Below are 20,816 nucleotides of genomic sequence, written 5' to 3'. Positions count from 1 at the left end.
AGTAACATGAGTTCAAAGTGAGAACTTTGCTTAAAGGGCCAATCATTGTAATGGTTACCCTACAAGTCGTCAAATGCTTTTAAGGAGCCTATACATGTCTCATTCTTTTTTTGCCCTACCAGTGCTTCGAGACAAACATTTGGCAAGTGCTGAGAAGAAGCATCACAACAAACTCACTCTTTGTTAGATTAGTAACATTCTGTTTATTATGCTTATTATTAGTAACATTATGCTCAAGAAATTCTATAATGCGGTCTTAAATTATAAAGCTGTTTTGACTTGAGTTACATTATGCTTTTGTAGTCCTACAACGAGTATAAAACGTTTCAGATAAAGGGGTTAATTGTTGTAAGAGAGAGTTAAAATAACTAAGAATCAGGCATTGATAAGATGGCATTTTATAAGCCAAATCATGGCACATCATAATGCACACTCTTACCACGTAAACTGACCAACATTTTAGAGAAAAAACCTCGTTAGTAGAAACGAATTCTATCGAACACAAAAAGTTGCAACAAAGGCATTTTTACAATGCGAATTCCTAACCTATAAACATAAGAATGAGTTTTAATTATGCTGACTGTATGAAACAACGACCACAATAGTTTCCCCAGATACATTACAACTCAGAAAGAAATCACAAAGCATCAGTAAATCTGCAAAAGTAATACGTTAACATTAACCAAACAACACTTCGGCAACTATCGGAAAGACAAATACAGCAACTTCAGTTCACATTTACGCTTGCTTGGACATAACTATTAAAGACAGAGTTTTAATATACACATTGAAGACAACCAAATCTATTTAAATCATTTTGTTTTGTTGTATTCACAGATATGGATTAGAGGTTGTATGTATTTGATTTTTGAGCAAGCTGATGATGAATGAATGAAATGAATGAATGATGACATGACAGCAAAAAGTGACACATGATAGGGATGGCAATGGCATCCACTCGATAGTAATCGATAGTGAAATATCTATATCGATTATTCAATTACATCGTAGAAATTATAAGATACAATATTTTAATACTAGGTGCAAATTGTTAGTCTCTTAATTATTTAAATTAAAAACATTAAAACTATCTATAATGATAATGCCATACAATCACACCACTAGATTTTAATAGATTAATGAAATTGATGTGAATTATAACTAATAAAGTTACATGAATTTTAAATGTACGCAAATTCAAAGCTTATGAATTGATGAAATGAATATTAAAAACTGCATAATAAAAGAAACTATAAAAATGATATTGTTTTCACTGTTACGCTTTATTGAACATACAAACATTATTGTAATTTTATCCAAATGAATAACAACCGGTGTAGCTAGCTTGGATTGTTTAAAATACGCGCCAGCTGAAAAAGAAAACGTGAAATAAGAATCGTTGCCCCGTAGAATTGAAATTGAAATATAACTTGATTTGCGAGCTATTTGTAGATATAATTGCAAGTGATGCTTGCTTAGTAGTTAAGCCATACTTTGATATAGCAATGTGCACAATTTATGAGCCAATTCTTATTATCGTTATAATTATAATCTGTCGCAATTGTTGAACTGCCACATTTTATAATAGCCGTTTAGAAAACGGCTAGCCGTAATATAACACGGCGGAATAAACGACCCGACTGCGACATGTCTATGCTCGTATCTAGTTTAATAATAAATAAGGAAGTTTACTTTTTGATACAAGGGCCGGGTTCCTTGAGCTCCTCTTCTGATGCGTACACGCACTGGGTGTCCGGAAAGCCGACCAGCTCCGCGAGCAAATTAATGTCCTTGTACGAGGGCCGCGCCCGAAGCAACTGTCAACGTTATAACGATACAGTAACGGACTACAACTAAGGCTGAGTTTCACCAACTTTAAGCGCGGTTATAACGATAGCCGGTGTATTTTGTATGGAGTTTGACAGATTTTTGACGTTTGTTAAAGTCAAAGTAAGATGGTGCAACTCAGCCTAAGTATAGAAGCGTGGTTTTAACATGTAGTCGCTACATGTTTGTCATAAAATCACACCTTAGAAAGAACTACTCGGGAAGTCACATAGTATTGTAGCTTCAAGCGCTGTCCGTACCTATTATGGATTTATATTTGGGATTTTGAAAAGGGACAACAGTGATGTCCCTGACTATATTTTCCGGATCATTCGTACGCCAGGGACAGGTAAAAAGTATGTGGACAATTAAGCTTCATCCACACCAACGTGTGCAGATCGCCATGATCGGCGCGATCAAAGGCCAATGACAGGTCGCGCGACTCATGACAGTTCACGCGACCTGTCATTCCCTATGATCGCGCCGTAATCGCGATCTGCACGCGTTGGTGTGGTTGAAGCATTAGAAGTGTCCTCACTAAGAGATATGTTCTTCTGATTAATTTCGTTGCGGGTCCAATGACAGTTTAACTTTCCCGGTTCCCCCGGGACAAACTTGACCTTCATTGGTTGGGTTTTTATGGCGGTCAAGCTGTATATCCTGGCTACACAGGAGTTGCAGTGGTGGGAACGAGAGGTGGGAATAGTCCCGTTTTTGACGTGTACTTACCTCTGTGGCGACTTCTTTCCTGTCGTCGATGGGAGGCATGTTCCAGAACACCATCCCGACCACGATCTCGTCCCGGAGGTAGAACACCAGGCCACGCTTGTACCGGTTCTTGTACTCTTCGCTCCTAGAATAGAATAGAAAAATCTTTATTCCACACAAAATAAACAAAAATAATAAAGGACTTAAAATATACAAATAAAGGTAGATATTTTGTGAGAAAAAGGCGCCCGCTCAGCATTTATCGAGAAATGCGTGCACACCTCGACGCTAGTTTTCAGCGGGTGCCTTACGCAATGTAAAAAAAAAAATAATCTGCGATTACTAGGGTGGATCTATCACAATTTGATTCAATTGATTGCGATCCAATTTCAATTAAAATTAAAATAACAATGCCATTTGAATAAATATATCTATAATAATTAGGTATTGTTTTTTTGTATCCCACCTATCTTAACAGATTTATAAAATTGTTTCTAATGTAATATTTAATTATTTATTTCTATCATTCGCTAGTGGCGCTAACTAGTGAGCGCAAATAGGCATGATGAGTATGATCTTGAAACGAGGTTTGATGCAGACCACAGATTAGAGTATGTTGATGCAATGCAGACCGTCCCATTCACAAAATGGCCACACTCAGCCAAAAGTTAAAGTTCTTGAAACAATATTTCTTGTAGGTTGAAAATGTTAAACAACTTTTATATGAGTGTGACCATTTTGCGAATGGGCCAAAATAAATGACTATTTTTGAATTTGTGACGAAATGCGAATGGGACGATCTTTGTTAAACTCTTTTAAATGACTTATGGTAGGATTTAATACTAACTTTTTGTAGCAAGGGCGGTCCCCGTCCCCGCTAGGCGGTTTCTTAGCGGCCTCCTCGGGGGTGCACTGTTTGAAGAGCCCCACTGTAGGCATGCACGCGCCACATTCACCCACAACCTGCCAACAACAAACGATCACGTATTTTATAGCTATTTTCATATTTGCGGACCCTTGGCATAAAATATTGTCAACTTGCCAATCCTTTTGTGAGCAGTGTTCTCTTTAGTTTTTTAGATTTGTGTTTATTGTTACTTAACTATTTAATTACGTTATAAGGTATAAAACCTGTGTAATTTAAAAAAAATACTTAGAAGTTAGAACAGCCCCCTAGATAAAATGCAAAATGTGACAGTTTTCATGTCGAAATATGGTCGAAAAGCCTTTTTTTACCCGACTGCGCCAGAAGGAGGGTTTATTTTCAACCGACTTCAAAAAAGGAGGAGGTTCTCAATTCGACCCGTATGTTTTTTTTTTTATGGAGTTTCAACGGCTTCGATTTTCGATTGGATCAAAAAGTGCCACTTGTCTCCACCCATAGATACTTACTCCACTATGATAGTTATGGACTCACACGTTTGGAGTTATGGAGTTTCTGTCACTGTCACGTTTCTACGTGCGCGCACCTCCATACATCTCCATGGACTTGCTATGAGTGTCGAAACAGTGAATCCAGTAGCCCGACATGTGTCGCGGCCTGCAGCCGGGGACTGACCTGCATCTGGAGCGCGTCGCCCAGGACGAGCCAGTAGTGCGGCTCCATGTTGGCGGGGATCCAGTAGCCCGTCATGTTGCCGCGATGTAGCCCTGCTCCTCGGAGCGAGTGTGTCGCGGCCTGCAGCCGGGGACTGACCTGCATCTCGAGCGCGTCGCCCAGGACGAGCCAGTAGTGCGGCTCCATGTTGGCGGGGATCCAGTAGCCCGTCATGTTGCCGCGATGTAGCCCTGCTCCTCGGAGCGAGTGTGTCGCGGCCTGCAGCCGGGGACTGACCTGCATCTCGAGCGCGTCGCCCAGGACGAGCCAGTAGTGCGGCTCCATGTTGGCGGGGACCCAGTAGCCCGTCATGTTGCCGCGATGTAGCCCTGCTCCTCGGAGCGAGTGTGTCGCGGCCTGCAGCCGGGGACTGACCTGCATCTGGAGCGCGTCGCCCAGGACGAGCCAGTAGTGCGGCTCCATGTTGGCGGGGATCCAGTAGCCCGTCATGTTGCCGCCGCGATGTAGCCCTGCTCCTCGGAGCGAGTGTGTCGCGGCCTGCAGCCGGGGACTGACCTGCATCTCGAGCGCGTCGCCCAGTACGAGCCAGTAGTGCGGCTCCATGTTGGCGGGGACCCAGTAGCCCGTCATGTTGCCGCGATGTAGCCCTGCTCCTCGGAGCGAGTGTGTCGCGGCCTGCAGCCGGGGACTGACCTGCATCTGGAGCGCGTCGCCCAGGACGAGCCAGTAGTGCGGCTCCATGTTGGCGGGGATCCAGTAGCCCGTCATGTTGCCGCCGCGATGTAGCCCTGCTCCTCGGAGCGAGTGTGTCGCGGCCTGCAGCCGGGGACTGACCTGCATCTCGAGCGCGTCGCCCAGTACGAGCCAGTAGTGCGGCTCCATGTTGGCGGGGACCCAGTAGCCCGTCATGTTGCCGCGATGTAGCCCTGCTCCTCGGAGCGAGTGTGTCGCGGCCTGCAGCCGGGGACTGACCTGCATCTCGAGCGCGTCGCCCAGGACGAGCCAGTAGTGCGGCTCCATGTTGGCGGGGATCCAGTAGCCGGTCATGTTGGCGCCGGCGATGTAGCCTTGCTCCTCGGCGTTGTCGTAGTGCTCGAAGCGAAGCCGGCTGTCCTTCCACTGCGAGTAGAAGCTCGCAGCGTCCCCTGCCTGAAACGGCAATAAAAATATTTTATATAGATGACAATGACTACGTCGTCGTGCGGCGAACGCAAACAGTATTAGATTCGCGCGCGTACACTCACATGGTTGATAGAAATTTAGCCTATACGACGCGTCACGACCCTGCTATAAGTACTACGCTAAAACTTGCGCGGATTTCCGGAGCGGGTGCCCGTGGCATGGAAATGCACACTCTCTCCTCACTGCACGTGTGACGTAACTCATGCGCTGATAATACTATTTTTCGATACAGACCCGCTTGAGCCTTCCTTTTATTAGTTGTCTTTTTTGCTGCGATTATGTCAAAGTAAAATTGGACAAAAGAAATTGGACAGACTATGACGACGTATAATCGCATAGTAAAATGAGACCTCCCGCTCTCCCCGTGGACTTATCATACTTCTTTTTCTTAGTAGGACACTCTTATCAGAGTGGTTGTGGTTTCGCTGACGAGGTACACAGTGAGGTGTTTGATGTCTTTTCCGAGGGTAGCTCTCCTGGAAATGTGCCTCCATTTTTGAAGGTTAGAGGCGTCGCGAGTATACTGGAGCATGTACAGTCGGCGTCGAATACTTCGTGACATTCAAAGTATCAAAAAAGTTCGCAACACGTCTTCGTTACAATTGAAATAAGGTTGTGTTGTCAACTTGTTGGTCACTTTGGATGTCATGAACTACACTGGTCATCACAAAAATCGACCCACCTACGTTTTACCGAAAAACTCGTTTCTAGATACAATCATGGTGCCCCAATAATATTGGTGTTATTTGAAAGCCCAATAAATATCCTTAAAGAAAAACACATATAATTTCCTAATAAACGATTAACATATACAATAAATGTGACTCGAAAAACTTGAAAAAAGACCTCACTTTGGGCTCACCTCTGGGATCAATTAAACCAATTTTTATGGTTATAAAACCAAATAATGATCTCACGTGTCCTCTTTAACAGATGGATAGCGATTAATCCCAACTTAACAGTTTTATAGCCATAAAAGTTGGCTCAAGCGTAACTACCTATTTTTTGAAGAAGTGACTCTGGATTCTTCTACAGACACATTTTTGGGGTAAAAACCTTTCCTTTAATGAAATGAAGTTAAAAACTAGGCTTTTAAATGGTAATATAGTATAATAATATTGGTGGGAAGTGGGGATGCATACGTTTGAAAGTGCTTGTCGCGGGTGGGTCGATTTTAATGATGACCAGTGTATTTGTCGCTTTTCATACAAAAGAAGGGAAATGTCCGCACCACGTATAGATGCGTGCGTGCCTCCAACTCGGTGTTGACGAGGAAGCCGTTGTTGATGTCGTCGGTCTCCAGGAACGACGGCTGAGCCATCTCCACGCGCGGGTCGGCGCCCACGGCCACGAATACCTGGAGATATCAACTATTAGAGTAGGCGCACACCGTTGATTTTTTATCGGCCGATAGTTTAGTCGGGCAGTTGATCAGTATGGGCATGTATGGGAGTGCGCACACTACGCCGATTCAATTTGGCCGATTCTTCATACAATTTAAAATCGGGCACAACTATCGGCCAACTAAAAATCAACGGTGTGCGCCTACTCTTAGCGCTCCTGCACACGACGCCGCCACCGCGCCCCTACACTGTTCATACGCGCCGAGTAAAACCGCCGCCGCGCCGCCACCGCGCCGTCAAAGCATAATTTCGCAGCGGCGGCGCGGTAGCAGTCTTCTTCACGCGGCGCGTATAAACAGTGCAAAGGCGCGGCGGCGGCCTCGTGTGCAGAAGCGCTTAGGTAACCCAACAGATAGAACACACTTTATTGTATACCCACACAAAACAAGAAAAAAAGAGAAATACAAAAGATACGGATATACAGGGTGTTAGGTAAATGGGTATATGAGCCGACACTAGCCCATGTTAACATAGGCATATAAATGGTATGGCGAAGTCAGAAATTTAATATCATCATTTTTTTTTAAATTTTCATACAAAATAAGTTTTATAAAATCAGATTTGTATGAAAATTTAAATAATTAAATGAAGATATCTATTTTCTGACTTCACCATGCCATTTATATGCCCATGCTAACATGGGCTAGTGTCGGCTCATATACCCATTTACCTAACACCCTGTAGATCGTTTCAACCACGAAGGCGCGCCCCACCATTCTTCTGCTAATATTTGAGTGTTTGTCGGCCGTTTGGTGTAGTGGTTCAGAACGGACTACTATGCCGATAGGTCCCGGGTTCGATTCCCGGCCGGGCAGAAATTGAAATGATGAATTTTAATTTCTGTGACGGGTCTGGGTGTAAATATGTATAATATGTATGTATTTAATGAAATAAATAAAAAAGTATATAAGTAGTATATCCGTTAAGCAAGCACCCATAACACAAGCATTGAGTTGCTTACTTTGGGGCTAGCTGGCGCTGTGTGAAATTGTCCAAAGATTTATTTATTTATTTTATTTATTTATTTATCGGTACACGATAAATTATCCATAAGTGATACAATTACGCACACTACAATAATGACGCTCGAATTGCTCGGATCAAACTCCCCGCACCCCGCGCTAACCTCGACCAAAAATTGGTGGGGCGCGTCTTCGTGGATGAAACGATCTATATCAATTAACAGATGTTACAGACGATGGTAGAGTAAACAGCTCAAGCTATGGTTCGCTCTCGAGAAGCCACATTATCCTGTATTTCGTGGAATTAATTGCTACTCTTCAGAAATTAATATTTATTATACATACGTAATCTGTAACCATCGACGACCCATTTGACAGCGTGAGCTCCAACCTCCCGTCGGGAGACTCGAAGGCGTCGTAGACTTGGGCTGTAAATAATTAATATTGTGTTACTTTGAGACAGTATCATATCACTCTTTTATAGAAGTTTGTTAAGAGTGGTTTCACCACATAGTCCAGCAGCCAAAGATCAAACGATAGACGCGTCATATGGCTACAGAAGCGACGTAGTGAGTTACTGATTGTGAGAGCAATCAATACTCTATTAATAGATTGATATTGATAGATTGAAGTGAAATGCAGGAACGCAGGTTCGATCCCTGCTGCCGCTCGATTATTGTGGTACACACTCGTAACACAAGCATATTTAGCTTACCACGAGGGGTTATCGAGATTATTAGAAATTTGATGAATGATGAATTGAATGAATTACAGATTTGTCATTTGTATGTACAAATAAATCTAAAAAAAATTGAGTGACTCGCAAACTATATTAAGAACAGGGTGTTTTATTTTACATGCTGCTGGGTGTCGGAGGTAAAGTAGAGAGTACTAACTCTTGGGCGAAACCAACTTCGAGAAAGAGGTCAATCGTCGAATCCAACTCGGATGGGCAGCGTTCGGGAAGCTTCGCCATATACTCACGTCCGAAATACCGCAGTGTCTCAAGTCGAAAGTATTTGACCAATGCGTGTTGCCAGTGATGGTATACGGATCTGAGACGTGGTCGCTTACTATGGGCCTCATAAGAAGGCTCAAGGTCACCCAAAGGGCGATGGAGCGGGCTATGCTCGGAGTTTCCCTGCGTGATCGAATCAGAAATGAGGAGATCCGCAGGAGAACCAAAGTAACCGACATAGCTCGCAGAATTGCTAAAATCAAGTGGCAGTGGGCGGGGCACATAGCCCGTAGAGACGATGGCCGTTGGGGCAGGAAAGTTCTCGAGTGGCGACCACGGGCTGGAAGACGTAGCGTGGGCAGGCCTCCTACTAGGTGGACCGACGATCTGGTAAAGGTCGCGGGAAGAGCCTGGATGCGGGCAGCGCAGGACCGTTCATTGTGGAAAACCTTGGGGGAGGCCTTTGTCCAGCAGTGGACGTCATTTGGCTGAAACGAACGAACTAACTCTTGGGCACGAGCGTGACGCCCTCGCAACGGATCTTCTCGGCGGCCCACTCGCCGAGGTACTCCGGGAGGACGCTGGAGAGAATTCCCTTGTCTTTGAACATGTGCACCACCTGCAACGGCGGCTGGTCCTCCTTGCGCTGCACCACTTGGTCTGCCAGCAAATGGAAAAAGAAGAGGTAGAAAATTTCTCGAGCGGCGACCACGACCTGTAGTAGCCTTATTCACGTAACAAAACTTCAAAAACATTGAGTTGCGATCCTATCGAGTAATCGTTCTATCAAAAAGAATACGGATTTAGAACTGTTTTTCAATGGGACGACTTCTGAATGTCAGCGAGATCTTGACTGTCAAAATACGTGAATTAGGCTACTGGAAGAGGTAGGATGGGCTGGTCTCCTACCAGTGCACAGTGGCCTAATTATCGTAACAAAACAAAACTTCACCGACATGCAAGCGATTTGATCGCTGGAGTCACTTTTCGTATTCACGTGTAAATCGCCCGATTTTGTTTCGATTTCGTTTTTATGCGTATTCAATTGTTGGCTTTTTGGAAGTTTGGTTTAATCGGATGACAGTGAATAAACGCCAAATGATAAATCGCTGAGTTGCGATCCTATCGAAATGACACGTGAATACGGATTTAGGACTGTTTTAACACGCTTTTATTAGGTCGTCGTGTACCTATGTAACTATGTAATGGAATCTAAGAATCTGAATTACACGCACTTCTAATTCTTGTATCATCATGAAACTTGGCAATTATATGAAGATTAGATGACAATACAATATTATGGTACCATCGAGCTGGTCTGGTGATGGGACTGGAAGGTGGCCATAGGAACTCCTAAACGAAATGGCGGAATTGCATCGAGTATGGGTTAGGTGGATTTGTCTTTTACTTTAGAGCTACATAATGTCCAGTGTCCTGATGATGCAGTCGGGAGATGGCCATAGGAACTCTAAACTAAGAGCGTGTTTTTAATTTTTTTAAACTATTAATTATTATTCAAATTCAATAGGACAACTTAGGCCACAGAAATAAAATACGTGAATTAGGCTACAGATGGACCGACGATCTGGTGAAAGTCAAGAAACACTTACTCATTTTGCCGAAGTGCCAAGCCAGTTCACAGCCAATGGTGCCTCCGCCAATAATCACCACGTGTTTTGAATCCTTCACCTGAAATATAGGGACAATGTCAATTAATATAAACTACAAAATAATAAAACTGGCATTTATGTTATGACGCGAAATCATTGTATAGACCTGTCTATTCGATCAACCAGGACTATTAAGTAATTACAGACTGCAATATCCTTATTAAATTGGAAACTTGACGTACATAATTAGGGCCACGGCAGACATGCTACTTTTTATAATGGGCGATTTTGCCACTGTATCGATGATTAACTTCATGCGTTCGGACGCAGTATCGGAATCGCGCGTTTTAGCAACTGCTGTCGCTGCGTCGAGCTTTCGATAAGCGACTCAGTCACCACGTTTGGCGTTTTTATGTGTGCGGTGTGGAATGCACTGAAAAAAATGTTTGGTTACTGCTTACACAACAAAAGTGACCACCGAACACTTTGGTTATGAGGAACAAAATGTTGTGTAAATTAAACAAATAATTCTGTAGTGAGCTAGACTTAGTTTGGTTATAGTTAACATTTAGTTCGGTGGTCACTTTTGTTGTGTAAGCAGTAACCAAAAATTCAGCTTCTACAAAGTGGCTCCATCGCCGTTCGCTGATGTTAAAAGTAGCATGACGTGTTTTGTGCCTCTTACATATAAAATCATTAACAATTATTAATTAGCATCAAGCGATAGTTGAAATTGACTTGAAAAGTTTTCAACTCGCCTTACGATACGCGATCTCCAGGTCTCGGATGGTGCGGAGGGTGGTCACGCGGTCCCGAACCGCCTTCGGTGCGTTCTTGAATATGCTCAGCTGCTTTGGTTTCGAACCTTCAAATAGCGGAAAAGGGTCTTATTCACGTATTAACTAGTATATCACTGTTTAATAAATAGTTTATTCATAAAAAAATAAAAAAATAAGAGCATTACAAGAACTTATTATGCTAGAGTTTACATATACGATTCATAGTCTTTTGTAGCCTGAGCTAGGTTAAAAACCTGTGTTTCAGGCGAAAAAGGCTCACACGTTAAATAGAAATTAAATAAATTAACAATTAGCTTTATTAAATACAATTATTAAGAATAGGTACTTAAGTTACATAGGTACTACAAGTAGCTCCTCAGTTGAATCATATGTCAAACATTGAAGGTACTTAAATATGACTATTTTACAGTTATAGCCTGACCAGGAACATAAAAACCCTCGCCATGTTGCGGAAAACTAATGGTACTAATTTCTTTTAATGGCAACAGTAACTGAAAACTTCATTGACATGTCACCTTGCATGTCAGTCTATTGCTGTCAAAGTGTAAACAAACTTTATTTTAAATGTGTGCAATTGATTTTGTGAATTAAATTGCTAAAATCTTTTTATAGTCGTGAAAGAAAAGTGGTTCACAATGTGTTAAAGTATTTGTCGAAGAGAAATACTAAGGGTTCGGACAATATTTTCATTGAATAATGTTTCCGACAAAGGTTGTCAAATTGACTGACATGTTTATCGTATAGTACAGTCCACTGTGAAAATTAGCTGTGGTTTGTTTCAACTACCTATTTTAAAGTTTTTTGTCACTTTATAAGTGTTGAATTTTATGGAATTGGGAAGGAAGTACCGAGTTTGAAGCGTTCATGACCAGACATTGCAGTTCAATATTCAAGTTCTTAATTTGATTATTGATGAATAATAAAATAAATCCTACTAGCTCGATTGATGGTTTCATTTAATTTATTTAAACCAGGTTACCTATAATAATATTTTTTCGTTAATTTATGAAAATATCAAATTAGCCCGTAATCCTGAATCCTGATACATAAAGTTAGCCTATTAATTTAACACAGGTACGACTGTACTCAGTGTTGCACTATCAAATGCAATTGACGCGCCTCTATGCCAGGGTTTTTATGTTCCTGGTCAGGCTATATATGCTATTACTTTCATTATGCATGCTGTGTTTGCCCATCATATATTGTACAATTAGAAATTAAGTTAGAATTTAGTAATATAATACAAGTATTATTGTACAATTGTTGGCAGACCAATAAAATAAATAAATAAATATACATTTAGAGTAGGTATATATGTTAAGAGTCTTATTTAATTTATTGTACAGAACCTAGGAAAGTAAAAAATCTATTTGTAAAAATAAATTTAGAGATGGATTGCGAAGTGCAGACTATGTCTTTCCGTCTTCTCATTTTCATCACTGGTCATTTATACGCCCGTATTCACAGACGATGCTTGCTTAAGTGAAACAGCAAAACGCACTGCTTTGAATAGAGCTCAGTGATTGGTTCGTGTATTACCCCCTGTGCGTCCACATGAGACCTCATAGTAATGTTTTTGAATACAGGGTTAGTCTTTACTGTAGTTAGTGCAGCAAGTTTAGATGTAAATTAATTAATTTGACGCACCAGGGGCCAGCAAGCATCGCTCGTAGTACATTGGCTGCTCGCCACACATGGTCTTGATGTGGACGATATGGTTCCCTCGTCTCTTTCCAGTCCCTAAGGAAGAAGAAAGACGGCAGACTCACCAGGGGCTAGCGCTCATAGTACATGGGCTGCTCTCCGCTCATGGTCTTGATGTGGGCGATATGGATCCCTCGTCTTTTTCCAGTCCCTATGGAGGAAGAGAGACAGCAGACTCACCTGGGGCTAGCAGACATCGCTCATAGTACATGGGCTGATCTCCGCTCATGGTCTTGACGCAGGTGCTATGGTCCCGCGTCCACACCAGTCCTGCTGACTCTTTCCAGTCCCTATGGAGGAAGAGAGACGGCAGACTCACCAGGGGCTAGCAGACAGCGCTCGTAGTACATAGGCTACTCGCCACACATGGTCTTGATGTAGGCGCTTTGGTTCCCGCGTCCACACCAGTCCTGTTGTCTCTTTCTAGTCCCTATGGAGCAAGAGAGACGGCAGACTCACCAGGGGCCAGCAGCAGACATCGCTCATAGTACATGGGCTGCTCGCCACACATGGTCTTGATGTAGGCGATGTGATTCCGTCTCTTTCTATTCCCTAAGAAGGAAAAGGGACAACAGAAACTGTTGACGACGACGCTGCAATAAAATAATTTGAATTTGACGCACCAGGGGCCAGCAGACATCGCTCATAGTACATAGGCTGCTCGCCACACATGGTCTTGATGTAGGCGATGTGGTTCTCAGCGTCTACTCGCAGCACGCACCAGCCGGTCGCGATGGAGACGGCTGGGCCCACCTTTTTGCGGTAGAACTTCACGGGATCCATGAACTTGCTGCACTCCGATACGTACATGCTGCGGAAAAAATGAAGTTTTAAGTGCTTGTTTCTTGATCTGTTAGGGTTTCTTTGTAGATGGCATTGGCACTTGAAAGGTGATAAATCACTGGTAGATAAATGTTTCTTGCTGCTTGTACTGTAGGCTTAACTGCGTCAGTGTCCGAGATATGGGAGCGGATACGGGCGCATATTATGGGCACGCTTGACATCCTGCTCACTCCAAAGTAGAGTGAGCAGGATATCAAGCTGCGTCTCACTCAAGAGCAGGATGCAAGCCTTGCGTGATCAGCCCATGCACCTGGTGTAGATGCAGCAACTTAAAATGTTTTAGTGACGTTTTTTACTCACGTTTTTCTCCTGCCATCCTTAATGTAGTTGAGGGTCTTCAGATCAGGCGGCTCCGGGTTCCACCACATGTACTTCGACAGCGGCGGGCGCTGATACGGCAAGCAGTCTTCTTTTGAGATGAAGAATACCTGCAGTAAGTTCAAAATAAGTCAACGGGGATCATGACATTGACAGATATGTCAAAATCCACCAATCATGCAGCATTTGGACCTCCCGTCTACGTATTGCGATCTGGCGGATTTTTCAATCGCGAAAACCCTCATTCAGTTGAAGACCTATTCGTATAGCAATAAAGATCACTTTACCTTAGGAGTCATGTCCTACTCCAAGATAGCCGGCTGCGTCTATGTCCTATCCTATGCCGTTACAATTCAATTTGCGACCCATTCGTATAGCAATAAAGATCTTTTCACCTTGGCAGTCTTGTCGTGCTCCATAATGGCCCGGTAGGCAGCCCAGCCGGCGGCGCCCGCGCCTACAATCAAGTACTGAACGCACGCCGGCAAGTCCTTGTCGTGGTACGGACGCTTCACTTTGCGACGGGGACGCCCTAAAGTTGAAAGAGAATTTAAACTTTCGCGTTCCATTGCAACTAAAATAGAGAAACACGGGTCTCAACGTAACATTTTTTAAATGAGTTACGAGTTGACGTTTCGGCTGTGTTGCAGCCGTGGTCACAAGCAGACTGGCGGTTTGCGACGTCGTCCGTTCGGGCGGGCTTGAATATTTTCAACTACCCTTATATTGTCATTTGTTACACTGCTAGTGATTACTTACAAATTATCTTTGAAATCACTGATTTTAGTCGTTTCGCCTTTTATTTTAAAATTCAATATAAAAAGCTGAACTTTGGGATTTGATATAAAATAAGGAACGGTTATTACTTACAAATAGGAACATTTTCGCTGATCCTGTCCATTTCTTCTCTCCATAAGTAGATTCTGTAGATCTGAAAGTGGGTATTTACATTTCAGGTACACACAATCACTAAAATGTTCATTAAACAAAATTCGTTAGTCTATCGCAATCCGAAAAGTCCATTAGATTTCTAAAAAAGAGGGTAGTTCATTTACCAATAGTTCAATTTTTTGTTTTGCAAGAACAGGCAAAGGCATACGCCATACAACCATGCATTGATTTTATTAAGCTGTCAAAATACCCCCGCGTCAAAACGCAATTTATTACGTGAAATTACTATTAATTCACCAGCCAATATTAATTTAATAGCAACTATAAAATCCAAAATGAACAGTTTGTTAAAAACTAACCATACCCTTATTCATATTAACGTAAACAGCTTAATAAACCTATTTTAACTATTGCACCGTTTTATCTCGTTCCTACTTGGCGCTGTCATCATTTGATAGAAAGTGACAAAACAGTGCAATACTTATACAAAATAGGTTTATTATGCTGTTTGCTTTATTATGTATAAGGGTATAAGTTTTTATAGTTAGAGTAGATAATATGGAATGAAGCTGATGGACATAGTGTCCAAACCAAGACTCGGGTCTTGGTGCCTTCGCCTTAGTGGAAACTGGGCATCAAGCCAAAGGTGTAAAAACTATTGAACTTACCAATCCCATGAGTCCGAAGAACGAAGCGACTGCCCACACGTATATCCAGGGGAAGGGTTTGGGGGGCGGCGGGGGGCAGGGCGGCGCCGGCAGGACCGGCTTCAGCGAGCACGGGCCTTTGGTCTTCGCGCAGTCTATCATCGGCTGCAAGGGTAACGTGACCCGTCTTTTCGTAGCGTGTATATGTCAAATATGGGGCTACATCTGCCTACCATTTTAACCAGTATTATTCTTGTAGTTGTTAAAGAAAACTGCTAACTTTGGACTGTAGTTACTTCGATCAAATTAACTGTGTAGGGCCCATCCAAATAAAATTCTGTAGTTACCTCAACGGTCTTCTTCATAAAGATCAAATTAAAACTGTGTAGGGTATCGACTCGATTCAAATAAAATTCTAGTCTTATCACGGGTATAGGAAAGTGTTATGCTAAAATATGGAGACTAAAATGAAATAAAATGTTTTATAGTTTACCTACTTGAAAGTCTACCTACGGTTTGTAATACTTCTGTGTACCTAACATTTAATTTAAATGAAAACAATACTTACAAAGCCAAACTACAATAAATAATGGAACTGAATGGACCAAAAAGTGATTTATTAATACCAGAAGACGGCGACATGTAATTTTGAGTTTTCACTTTTTTATTTCATTTTGCGTTAGAAATCAGAGCCCTCATGTCAGTTGTTTGTCAGTCTTGTCGATCTCGAGCGGCTCATCAGGAGGCCCTGTTTCCTCCTTCTCCGCTTGTTCAAGAAGGGACATTCTGTCCAGCGGTTTCCAGGGCTCGTGGAACGCGTATTTGTACTTGCTTTTACCGTGATACCCTAACTTGGGCAACGCATCTTTCACAAACTCCTGCAACTTCTTCTCCGGCTTTGGCTTCCAGTAATCGGGGTGAACGATCGGCGAATTGAAGAACAGATCCTGGACGGAGGCCGGGCACGTCCCGCCAACGTTGAACTGTGGGTCTTTGAACAGCTCTCTGCCGTCTTCGTTCGGTAATTCCTGTCGAAAAATCACAGTGAGAGCCGATCTGAGAGGTGTGTTTAAGTGCGTTGGACGAATCAGTTGCCATAAGCTATCTCTTGAGTCTTCAAAGTCCTTACCGGGGTTTAGTTGCGGACGTAATGCCAGTGGTGGTTTTCCGTCATCATGGAGTCACTGGGGCCTTTGCCTTCGTCCTTGCTCTTGCCTCCTCCGAACCACTTTCTGAGGATGGCTAGGAAGCCCTCGCTCTCCTCCTCCTTAGCCTGCTGGCCTTGTTGGTGGTACTCGGGTTGGTGGAAGCTCTGCGGGTTGTACCCCTGCTGTCCTTGGAAGCCTTGGTTCTGATCGCCGTGGTGTCCCGTGGTGAGAACGACTGGCTGATGAAGAAAGCACAAGCTGGATTTCATTAGATATTTCAATCCACGACGTGGGGGCTCTGATTTCGTCAAACGCACTCGAAACACGTGTCGCAAAGTAATATGGAAATAATGCAAATATATTTCAAGCAACGGCAATTTGTCCTACATGAATGTGATTTACACGTTACTTCAAAAAAATCTAATGGTATCATTTTGAATATGTATAATTTCATAAAAGCAAAAATGAAAATTCAGATACCTATTTTATCTTTAATGCATAAGCATAAAATGTAATTCAAATCGTTTGGTCCAAATGCTCCAATATTAATCAGACGACATTAATGAAGGTATTGTGCCCACAATAATTTTGATAGAACGAAGTTTACACCGATAGGTGAAGGGAAAATTATTGTACGCACAACGCCTCAACGCTCAATAATCAATTTATTTACCTTGGCATTACTAGGAGGCAGGGGGGGCACGACGACGTCCGGCACCTTGATCCTGTAGGGGTCATAGTTGGGGGGCTGCGGCTCGGTGGGGCACTCGCAGCGCCAGGCAGGCGGCGGGGGGTCACTCTTGGGCCACGGCTCCACGCGCTTGCCCTCGGTCTGGGCTATGTCCTTGCAGCAGGAGCCCTTGTCGTGCTTGCCTCTGCGACCTGGAAGGATGAGACGGTTATAGTGTAGAAGGGGGTATAAAAATGTTTTGTTCGATAAAACTTATTTCATAAATAATTCTCAGTTCTGTACCTAATTAAGCGGTTGATACATTAGGTTATTATTTATTACTAGCGGCCACCCACGACTTCGTACGCATGGATCCCGTTTTACCCCCTTCGGGGTTGAATTTTGCAAAATCCTGTCTGAGAACCTACGTTCTAAAAAGAACGCCCATGTAAAATTTGAGACTCCTAGCACTTGTAACTTTCTGAGATTTCGTGAGTGAGTGAGTCAGTCAGTGACCTTTCGCTTTTATAGATTAAACCCCTTACTAATAAAAAGTTACACAGTTGTTGAACACTGTTTTAAAATGACATTTCCATACTAAACGTCACTTTAAAACACTGTTCAACAAGCGTGTAAGTTTTATTAGTAAGGGGGTTAGATTCTCCGACACCGTCATAAAAAAAAACTAATTAACAATCCTTACTGTTCACATATCCATCTAAATCTGTTGTCTCTTACTTGTTCTGGTTTAAATTATGAAAACAGAATGAGACCCATGGTATGGACCATGATGGTCCATGACCCAGGGTATGGGACCAAGACAGGATAGTTTTTATCCCGATTATTGAAAGGGATACACGCGCGCGAAATAGTCTTTTAGAGACAGACCAAAATTAACGTGGGCGAAGTCGCGGGCAAAAGCTAGTAACTTTACAAAAGGCCAAATAATTTGGTTAGAGGATTATAAATATCTTGAGGCAGACCAAAATTAACGCGGGCGAAGTCTCAGATAAAAGCTAGCAACTTTAGACAATGACGAACAATAAAAAACATCTTACCATATCCAGTGACAGCCTGCACCAAGTGGCTCTTCCTGCCAGGCATCACGTGTGCCCGGCAGCCGGCCAGGCAGCAGCGAGCGGGCGAAGCGAACATAGCGCCGGTTCACGCACAATTTGTCCAAATCAATCGTTAACATCAATTTTTAATTTTGATTTCTTTTAGATTACTTACATTGTTTTGATTTGACGGTGGTGAGTTTGTACCGCATTTTTGTGAAACAATGAAATTGACAGTGATTACAAATTAGATTTGGAACAGCGGTTTTTTTCGTGAAGTTTTTTATTTTTAGTAAAGAGGTCGTGAAGAGTTTTTGAAACCAAAAAGTTTCACATGTGTAGTCTATTAAATCAAATATTTTTAATGCAACGTTATGTTCAATTGTTCATCGTATAACGTATCGCTGGAAAAAACGGGAATAACGGGACTATTCCCACCTCTTGTTCCCTCGCTTCAACTCCTGTGTAGCCAGGATCTACAGCTTGACCGCCAATAAAAACCAGTCGCGTATCTCATCGTTGGATAAATAGGTATTTTTTGTTTGTATGCATTAAAATAAAGTTAATTTATTTATTTTAGTATTATCGCTTAGCTTAGCGCTCGCTCGAAATGGCTTGTTATAAAACACATCTTTGTTTTCGAAATCGAATAATAAAACGCATCACTGACAAAATATTCAATCAGATTTATTTTGTACAAAAAAACTACAAATCGTAACGCTATACATACACATCTTACGGATAAATAATATACATAATTCAATTTATTGTAGGTTATTCAAGACATGGAATGGAGCAGGTACTTAGAGTACACAATAAGTTAATAAATAAATATAAATTCCACGACATAATTTGCAAGTAATCTCTATAAATGTTGAGATTTTGCATAAGAATACACAGTGGTTTTCAAAAAATTCAAACCCATTTAATGAAAAATTCCCTCAATAGATTTTAACAATAATACTAAGGACTTAAGGTTCAAATTCCATCGAGGAAACCAGCCAAATTGCAGATGGTATGCCTATTTGCAACTTAAGCTTCAACCACACCAACACGTGCAGATCGCCATTGCCGGCGCGATCAAAAGCCAATGACAGGTCGCGCGACTCATGACAGTTTACGCGACCTGTCATTTCTCTATGATCGCTCTGTCGATGGCGATCTGCATGCGTTGGTGTGGTTGAAGCATTAGGCGCAAATAGATTACAAAGATTGTATAAAAGATACAAGAAACATTTGAAATGAAGGCATTACATTATAACCCGATCGAGTTAACGCACCTGGCTGCCGTGAGGTCACATCGACGCTCTGGTACCAGGCCTATTCATCTCCGCGAGTTTACATCGAAAACAAAACACGCACGATGGCCCACCTACAGGATACTATTCGACAAGGCCTTACATACGAGCGAACATTGACTCACGCACGCGTATTCTTGTGTATGATGGAAGAAAATAAAGAAAATGGTGTACTAAATACTGTGCAGTATTTAACTGCCTAAATAATAATAAAAACACAGAATGTACTTTTTTAAGTTGCCTCAAGACACTGAGAGGTAAATAAGTAGTTAATATTATTCATGATAATTCATGCTAAATCATGTATTTCCTCCGCCATTTTCCGCAGTTTGGCACCTCACGTCACATCATTTTACCGAAGTCAGCCCTATAGCTTCGGCGCAGTGCCGATCACTGACGTTTGTCAACAAAATGGTGCTTGACTCTTGAGACAGGCTAAATTACACCATATTGTTAATGACATTGAGCATACATTTTTTTAAATACCTTCGCGAAGTAAAACTTCTGTACGTAGTACTTATTATTATTCTGTGCTGGTACGGACGGGGCGAACGCGGGGTGGTGTGTAAGTGAGAGAGAGTCGCATTTCAGCGAAGTGCACAATTAGCTCGATCGGGTTGTATGTGTGTATGTTTGTATACACTATTTTAAATTACATAACATTCAACATTAAATCTAAATAAAACAGGAACAAATTAAAACACGACATTGAACTTAAAAGGCACAATAAATATATCTTCACAACTAGATATTTATTTACCCCCTTACTAATAAAGTTACACAATTGTTGAACACTGTTTTAAAATGATATTTCCATACGTCACGTCACTTTCATTAAAACGGGTGCGCCAAAGTTCACCTAAATTTTCAACTCCGAAAATTGGAAGTCCGAAAATGTTCTTCCTAAAATTTTTCATCCTAACAATCACAATTCCTAACTACTCTGTCTCTAATGTTCATAATTCCGAATCATTCAACTTCATAATGTCATTAGCAATAAACATCTTTTATACTTTTATTTTTTCTCCTAGATTTTCTCAACATAACCATATTTTACACTATTATTCAAAGTCATATCTTTTTTGTTTAGATTTCTTTCTTTGACGATATATTAAAGTTCAAGTTTGTTGGCATTAGCACGTATACTTGAGTCCCGCTCTAGTCATTCAGTCAAGTTCCAGAAACGAATCGGTCCTATTCATAATAATTATTGGTTTAGGTTAGGTTAGAA

General features: G+C 42.0%; 1 protein-coding gene across 1 annotated transcript; it reads right to left on the bottom strand.

Moving 5' to 3' along the window:
* Positions 1-1,688: 1,688 nt before the first annotated feature.
* Positions 1,689-18,565, bottom strand: LOC135081364 (uncharacterized). The gene is made up of 16 exons (XM_063976084.1): positions 18,288-18,565; positions 17,233-17,441; positions 15,433-15,576; positions 14,744-14,804; positions 14,269-14,405; positions 13,856-13,983; positions 13,336-13,523; positions 10,967-11,073; positions 10,209-10,287; positions 9,106-9,258; positions 7,986-8,068; positions 6,507-6,632; positions 4,232-5,242; positions 3,383-3,498; positions 2,557-2,680; positions 1,689-1,817 (listed from the first exon to the last, which is right to left on the bottom strand). Exons 1-16 carry the CDS (start codon positions 18,382-18,384, stop codon positions 1,689-1,691), a joined length of 2,892 nt encoding a protein of 963 aa, XP_063832154.1. The 5' UTR covers positions 18,385-18,565.
* Positions 18,566-20,816: the final 2,251 nt, after the last annotated feature.

The sequence above is a fragment of the Ostrinia nubilalis genome, chromosome 19, assembly GCF_963855985.1.
Source record: "Ostrinia nubilalis chromosome 19, ilOstNubi1.1, whole genome shotgun sequence".
NCBI classification, from domain to species: domain Eukaryota; kingdom Metazoa; phylum Arthropoda; class Insecta; order Lepidoptera; family Crambidae; genus Ostrinia; species Ostrinia nubilalis.
This window is presented reverse-complemented; position numbering and strand designations above follow the sequence as displayed.

What these genes read in the sequence shown, in the direction of transcription:
- LOC135081364 (XM_063976084.1), bottom strand. Translation starts at nt 18,384, where the DNA reads ATGTTCGCTTCGCCCGCTCGCTGCTGCCTGGCCGGCTGCCGGGCACAC. An exon ending in CAGCGAAAATGTTCCTATTT is followed by an intron (nt 14,406 to 14,743) that starts GTAAGTAATAAC and finishes TTTCAACTTTAG; the next exon opens with GGCGTCCCCGTCGCAAAGTG. An exon ending in AAGGATGGCAGGAGAAAAAC is followed by an intron (nt 13,524 to 13,855) that starts GTGAGTAAAAAA and finishes TTTTTTCCGCAG; the next exon opens with CATGTACGTATCGGAGTGCA.